This window comes from Cebus imitator, unplaced genomic scaffold, assembly GCF_001604975.1.
Source record: "Cebus imitator isolate Cc_AM_T3 unplaced genomic scaffold, Cebus_imitator-1.0 Scaffold306, whole genome shotgun sequence".
Classification (NCBI taxonomy): domain Eukaryota; kingdom Metazoa; phylum Chordata; class Mammalia; order Primates; family Cebidae; genus Cebus; species Cebus imitator.
Window position 1 is genome coordinate 1,711,959 of NW_016107621.1, and position 7,072 is coordinate 1,719,030.

Here is a 7,072-nt window from a genome sequence, read left to right on the forward strand (position 1 = left end):
TGAGCTGTGATTGCACCACTGCACTCCAGCCTGGATAACAGACTGAGACCCTGTCTCAAAAAGCAGGGTTTTTTTTGGTGAATTTGCCCCCCTCAGTTGGCCAAAATCTTTGGCACAGAGGATCTGCTGCCAGACAGGCCTTGGAGTCAGTTTTGGCTTTACCATGTGTTGTCCAGCTGTCATCCTGGGTAAAGGTCTTTTGAGGCTCAGCTTCCCACCTGTACCATGGGGATAGGGTATCAACAGAGCACAGGCCGCGCGCGGTGGCTCATGCCTGTAATCCCAGCACTCTGGGAGGCCAAGGCGGGTGGATCACCTGAGGTCAGGAGTTCGAGACCAGCCTGGCCAACATGGCGAAACCTCGTCTCTTACTAAAAATACAAAAGTTAGCCGGGCATGGTGGTGTGTGCCTGTAATCCCAGCTACTAGGGGGGCTGAGGCAGAAGGATCGCTTGAAGCCGGGAGGCGGAGGTTGCAGTGAGCTGAAATTGTGCCACTGCACTCCAGCCTAGGCAACAGAGCAAGACGCCATCTCAAAAAACAAACAAACAAACAAAAAACAGAGCGCATCAGGGTCAGGCACTGAGGAAGCCATCGGTGGGTGTTAGCTGGTAACACTGCTCACCTTCTTCTCAGAGCCCCGGACTCAGGAGGCCCAAGGAGCTGGAGACGACCCTCAGGTGAGTGCTGGCTGGTGCCAGATGCCCCTCCCCACCCCTCCCTTGCCTGCCTGGAGCTTCACATCGTGGTCTTTCCCTGGCAGGCAGCAAGAACCCCGCAGAAGGGCGTGAGCCCCGCAGACAGCAGTGCGGCACCTCGGGCTGGGCTCCTGTTAGGAGGGAGTGCCTGTGCCCAGGCAGCGGTGAGAGGACAGCTGGGGTGGCGGCCCTTCCCATGCTCACCCCGCTCTTTCCCTGTAAGCACGGCCTCCACCTCTCATCCCCTCCTGGCCTCAAGCCTCCACCGCTGTCTTCCCGCAGGCTCAGAGGCAACTGCTCCATGCGGAACTGAAGCTGGTTCTGCAGCAGAAAGGAGAGAGGACGCAGGAGCCTGGGGTGCAGGTGCCTCCCAGCAGCACCATGGAGGCCAGAAGCCGGAGTGCTGAGGTGAGTGCCCACAGGTCCTGCAAGGCGCACTTGAGGGCAGTGGGGAGGCACAGACTAGGGCAGCGAGGAGACACTTTCTGGCCTCTCTGTGCCTCAGTCTCTCCATCTGTGAAGTGGAAATAGTAACAGGGTCCATTTTATGGGTCACTGTGAGGGGAAGAAAATTAACATGTAATGTCCTTAGTTAGTGCAGTGTCTGGCACAGATGAAGACTCAAAGCAGTGAATTCATTGGCACATAAAGGAGCTAAATTAATAAGAAGCTAGGGCCAGGCGCGGTGGCTCATGCCTGTAATCCCAGCACTTTGGGAGGCCGAGGCAGGTGGATCATGAGGTCAGAAGTTCAAGACAAGCCTGACTAACACAGTGAAACCCTGTCTCTACTAAAAATACAAAAATTAGCCAGTCGTGATGGTGTACACCTATAATCCCATCTACTATGGAGGCTGAGGTAGGAGAATCTCTGGAACCTGGGAGGTAGAGGTTGCAGTGAGCTGAGATCGTGCCATTGCACTCCACCCTGGGGGACAGACTGGGACTCCATCTCAAAAAAACAAAACAAACAAAAAAATAATAAGGAGCTAAAGAAAATCCAGGAGAAACCCTTAATCAGAAGAGGCAGTATCTGCCAGGTGCAGTGGCTTGGGCCTGGAATCCAAGCACTTTGGGAGGCCGAGGCAGGAGGATCGCTAGAGCCTAGGAGTTTGAGATCAGCCTGGACAACACAGGGAGACCCTGTCTCTAAAAAAAAAAAAAAAAATTAGCCAGCTTTGGTGGTGCATTCCTAGCTACTCAGGAGGCTGAGGTGGGAGGATCACCTGAACCCAGGAGGTTGAGGTTGCAGTGAGATGTGATCGAACCACTGCGCACCAGTGTGGGTGAAAGAGCAAGATCCTGTCTCATTAAGTCTCCTGTGTGGAAAGAATAAATAAGAAAAAGTTAAAAAGACCCTGTCTCAAAAAACCATATATATAAGGCATTTAATGTAGGGGTTAAGGAGATGGGCTTTGACCCATGGCTCAAATCCCAACCATACCACTTCAGCTTTGTGGTCCTGGGCAGATGATCTCACCTATTTGAGCCTCAGTTTCCCTATCAGTGAAATGGAGGTAATGGGGCTGGGCATGACAGCTCATACCTGTAATCCCAGCACTTTGGAAGACTGAGGCAGGCAGCTCACTTGAGGTCAGGAGTTCGAGACTAGCCTGGCCAACCTGGTGAAACCCCATCTCTACTAAAAATACAAAAATTAGCCGGGCATGGTGGTGCGTGCCTGTAGTTAGTCCCAGCTACTCAAGAGGCTGAGGCAGAAGAATCACTTGAACCCAAGAAGCGGAGGTTGCAGTGAGCCGAGATCGTGCCATTGCACTCCAGCCTCGGGGGTGCAGTGAGACTCTGTCCCAAAAAAAGAAAAGAATTTAGGTAATGATTTCCACCTCTGAGAACTCATGCTTGAGCCATTTGCACAGAGTCTGGTGCTGAAGAAGCCTCTTTGAATGGCAGGTGCTGTCACTGTTGCAGAGATAATGCACTGGCATTGACTGTGCCTTACTGTGTACCAGGCACAGAGCGGGTCTACGCTTACAGGGGCCAAGCTGAGGTTGGGGGTTGAGCGCCAGGAGTTCTCTGGATACAGGATGGCCTATGGGTTCTGGGTCACAGACCTAAGGTTGCAGTCCAGCCTCTTCCCTTGCTTCAGGGCATTCGGCAAGTCACTCTACCTCTCAGGGCCTCAGTGTCTTCCTCTGTGACTGCCCATGACATGGGCATCAAAATCTCATGAAATGAGATCCTGCATTCTGGTTCCATGGCTCACACCTGTAATCCCAACACTCTGGGAGGCTGAGGCCAGATGATCGCAAGCTCAGGAGTTGGAGACCAGCCTGGGAAAAACGGTAAGACTCCGACTCTGTTTTTGAGATGGAGTCTCACTCTGTGCCCAGGCTGCAGTGCAGTGGTGCAGTCCACCCGCCAAGGCCTCCCAAAGTGCTAGGATTACAAGCATGAGCCACCACACCTGCCCTCTGACTCCTACAAAAAGAAAGAGATCCTGCACATACAATGCTTAGCCCAGGGCCTGCTGAGCCAAAGGGTGGTAATGGTGCTCATGCTGCTCCCTGCAGCCCCAGCCACAACTCTTCTTACCCACATTGCCCTGCTCAGCCCCCTAGTCCTTTAGGGCCACTGCAGTGGGGCATTTGGCCTAGACCTGCTTTCCCTCTAAGTCCTGGGCTCAATTCCAGTCCGTGCTGGCCCTGATGCGCTGCCTGTGACAGCGTCCTCTCAGCTCCCTGCTGCTGCAGGCCTCAGCTCACAACATGAACCTCCTGCCAGTATACCTATGCTACCCTACTTTACAGCAGGGAAGTGGATTCAGAGAGGGCAAGATTCTCCCTAAGACATACAGCACATTGGATTCCTAGACAGAATCCAGGTTTATCGTTGCCTTTTCTGGGAAGCCCTATTGTGAAGCCCGCAGTGGCTTCTGGGCCAAGTCCAATCTGCATCATTTACTGTGAATACCAGGAATGCCATGTCTGCCAGTCCCATTCATTACCCACGCAGCCCCCCCTTCACTGGATTCCCTCTCCCGTGGGTGTTTCGCAGGTCTTGGGGTCACTGAATTTACAATAGAGCACATTCTCACACACATTCAAGCCTGCAGGGAGGCAAATCCCACTCCCTATCCCCCGGATCCCAGACGGCATGAAGGTCCAGCCAGCCCCTTCCTCAGAATCCCATCCTCAACTCTTCTCTTGTTCTGCTGTTATTTTACTTATTTATTTATTTATTTTGAGACAGAGTTGTGCTCTTGTTGCCCAGGCTGGAGTGCAATGGTGTGATCTTGGCTCACCACAACCTCTGCCTCCAGGGTTCAAGTGATTCTCCTGCCTCAGCCCCCCCAGTAGCTGGGATTATAGGCACGTGCCACCATTCCTGGCTAATTTTGTATTTTTAGTAGAGATGGGGTTTCTCCATGTTGGTCAGGCTGGTCTCAAACTCCCAACCTCAGGTGATCCGCCCGCCTTGGCCTCCCAAAGTGCTGAGATTACAGGTGTGAGCCATAGCCCCCTGGCCTATTCTGCTGTTATTAAAGCCCCTTCCCCATAGTTCAATCCAGCTTATAGAATATAGGTCTCGGCAGAAAGTTAACATCGATATCCAGGACTTGAACTCAGATCCAGAACAAGTAGACTTAACATTTATAGAACTCTCCACTTTAAATACACAAAATATACACTCTTATCAGTACTACATCACACGTATTTACAGGTTTAAATGAAATATTGGTTGGCTGTTTGTTATTTTCTTCCCTCATTTTTTTTTTAATGTCTCTATTATTAAATACAATTACAGGCATACACATTTTTAGACCACATTCTAGCCCGGGCAATAAAGAGCACCCCTGTTCTCTCTCCCTCTTCCTTTTCCTCTTTCTTCTTCTTCTTCATTCTTTTTTTTTTTCTTTTATTCTTTCTCTTTCTTTCTTTCTTTCTCTCTTCTTCTAAAAATAATAATAATAATAATAATATAGGTCTCAGGGCCAGGTGTAGTGGTTCATGACTGTAATCACAGCACTTTGGGAGACTGGGGGATCTTTTGAGGCCAGGAGTTTGAGATCGGCTTGGGCAACACAGTGAGACCCCGTCTCTAAAAAAAATAAAAATAAAAATTATCTGGGTGTGGTGGTGCCTGCCTGTGTTCCCAACTACTTGGGAGACCGGAGCGGGAGGATTGCTTGAGTTCAGGAGGTGGAGGCTGCAGTGAGCCATGATCACACCACTGCACTCAAGCCTGGGGACAGAGTGAGAGACCCTGTCTCTTCCCACAAAAAAAGAATATGGGTGTCCACCCCAGCTTCAAATAACTCCTCATAAACTCCGGCCACACTCCTCTCCTGTCTTTGGCAGGCTTCTACACCCGCGTCTCGCTCTTCCAGGCCTGCGCTCTCTTACCCTTCCTACTCGCACTGACCTCCCCGCAGCCCCGCCCTCCCGACCTGACAACGCCCCCACGATCCTGGTCCTGCCTCTCAGTCACAACTTCCCTCCAGCCCCCTCTGACGCTGTCCCTCCCCTTACAACCCCGTCTCTTCTCCTAACCTTTACCGACTGCAGCTCTAGGGTCCTAGAGAGGCCAGCCGGCCCGCGGAGCTGTTTAAGTGTTCCCCAGGTCCGAGAAAGCCAGCCGTCCGCGGGCTTGCTTTAAGGGGGAGACGCCGGAGTGGGTGTGCCCCGACGTCCTGCGAGGGCAGCGCCAAGGGGCGTGTGCCCTGAGGACCCGCTGAGCAGCCACTTCTGGCTGGGCGTGGTGGCTCATGCCTGTAATCCCAGCACTTTGGGAGGCCGAGGCGGGAGGATATCTTGAGCCTAGGAGTTCGAGACCAGCCTGGGCAAAGTGGCGAGACACCCCCTCCGTCTTTAAATATATATATACACACATATATATATATATAATATATGTATATATGTATATGAGACACCATTGAGCGCCATGGCGGGCGCTGGGTGAGGTCCAGCCTTAGAGCCCCCCAACGTGACACATCGCCGCCCTTTGCAGGAGCTGAGGCGGGCGGAGTTGGTGGAGATTATCGTGGAGACGGAGGCGCAGACCGGGGTCAGCGGCATCAACGTAGCGGGCGGCGGCAAAGAGGGAATCTTCGTTCGAGAGCTGCGCGAGGACTCACCCGCCGCCAGGAGCCTCAGCCTGCAGGAAGGTGGGCGGGCCCGGGACGTGCGGCGGGATCAACCTGCGGGGGCGGGGTTGCAAATCTGCCCAGAGTCCAAAGCGAGGCTGAAACTGACCAGGGGATGGGGGCGTGACCTGCGACCAGGAGGCGGGGTTAAGGACTTGGGGCAGGGCTTTGCTTACTGGTTTCTTTGCAAACTCCGGAGGTTCACTGGGTGCGAATCCCACCTCCCCCGTTTACTAGCTTGTGATCTTTCTGTGCCTCAGTTTTCTCATTTCTGAAATGGGACTTATTTTAGTTTGGGGTTATTATGTATTGTAGATTAAATGAGTCACTATGTGAAAACACTTAGCACATAGCTAAGTGGCACATAGTGCTTAACTACGTGAGTGTTAGTAAATGTTTTTGTTGTTGGGACAGGAGAAAAGGGTGGAGTGAGCCATTTGGAGGAGTTGGGAAGAGGAGCTTTGTAAGTGAGGGATGTTTTGGGAAACATGGATGAAGCTGACGTGATTTATTCATGAAACAAATATTTATTAGCGCCTTGTATTTCAGACGTTATTTTAGGTTCTTGGCGTCAGCAGTGAACAAAATAGTGAACAACAGTCCCTGCACTTAGAGAGCTTACATTCCAGGGGAGAGAGACATATTTAAGCAAGTTAAGTAAAATACCTAGTAAGTTAGAAGGCAATATGTGCTACAGTTGTCAAGGAGGGCAAAAAAATGTGCTTTTTTTTTTTTTTTTTTTTGAGATGGAGTCTCGCTCTGTTGCCCAGCTGGAGTGCAATTGCAATGGTGTGATCTTGGCTCACTGCAACTTCCGCCTTCTCGGTTCAAGTGATTCTTCTGCCTCAGTCTCCTGAGTAGCTGGGACTACAGGCGCCCGCCTTTTGTATTTTTAATAGAGACAGGGTTACCCCATATTGGCCAGGCTGGTCTCAAACTCCTGACGTGGTGATCCTTCCACCTTGGCCTCCCAAAGTGGTGGGATTACTGGCATGAGCCACCGTGCCCAGCTACAGCTGCATTTTTTAATGGGGTGGGCTTGGCTGGGTGCAGTGGCTCATGCCTGTAATCCTAGCACTTTGGGAGGCTGAGGTGGGCGGATCACCTGAGGTAGAAAGTTTGAGACCAGCCTGGCCAACAGGCGAAACTCTGTCTCTACTAAAAATACAAAAAGTAGCTGGGCGTGGTGGTGGGCGCCTATAACCCCAGCTACTCTGGGAGGCTGAGGCAGGAGAATTGTTTGAATCCAGGGGACGGAGGTTGCAGTAAGC

The 7,072-nt window shown here is 51.8% G+C and overlaps 1 protein-coding gene across 9 annotated transcripts in view; it reads left to right on the top strand.

Moving 5' to 3' along the window:
• PRX (periaxin) overlaps positions 1-7,072 on the top strand; it is a 24,103-nt gene that overhangs the window by 9,561 nt on the left and 7,470 nt on the right. For 7 of the 9 annotated variants that reach the window (XM_037729463.1, XM_037729461.1, XM_037729464.1 and 4 more), the window contains exons 2-5: positions 637-680; positions 764-862; positions 981-1,106; positions 5,666-5,822. The exons of 1 other annotated variant lie outside the window; for it this stretch is intronic. In XM_037729463.1, coding sequence (XP_037585391.1) covers positions 637-680; positions 764-862; positions 981-1,106; positions 5,666-5,822 — 426 coding nt within the window. The remainder of the gene's footprint in view (positions 1-636; positions 681-763; positions 863-980; positions 1,107-5,665; positions 5,823-7,072) is intronic. One more of the 9 variants, XM_037729468.1, reaches the window with a different exon arrangement.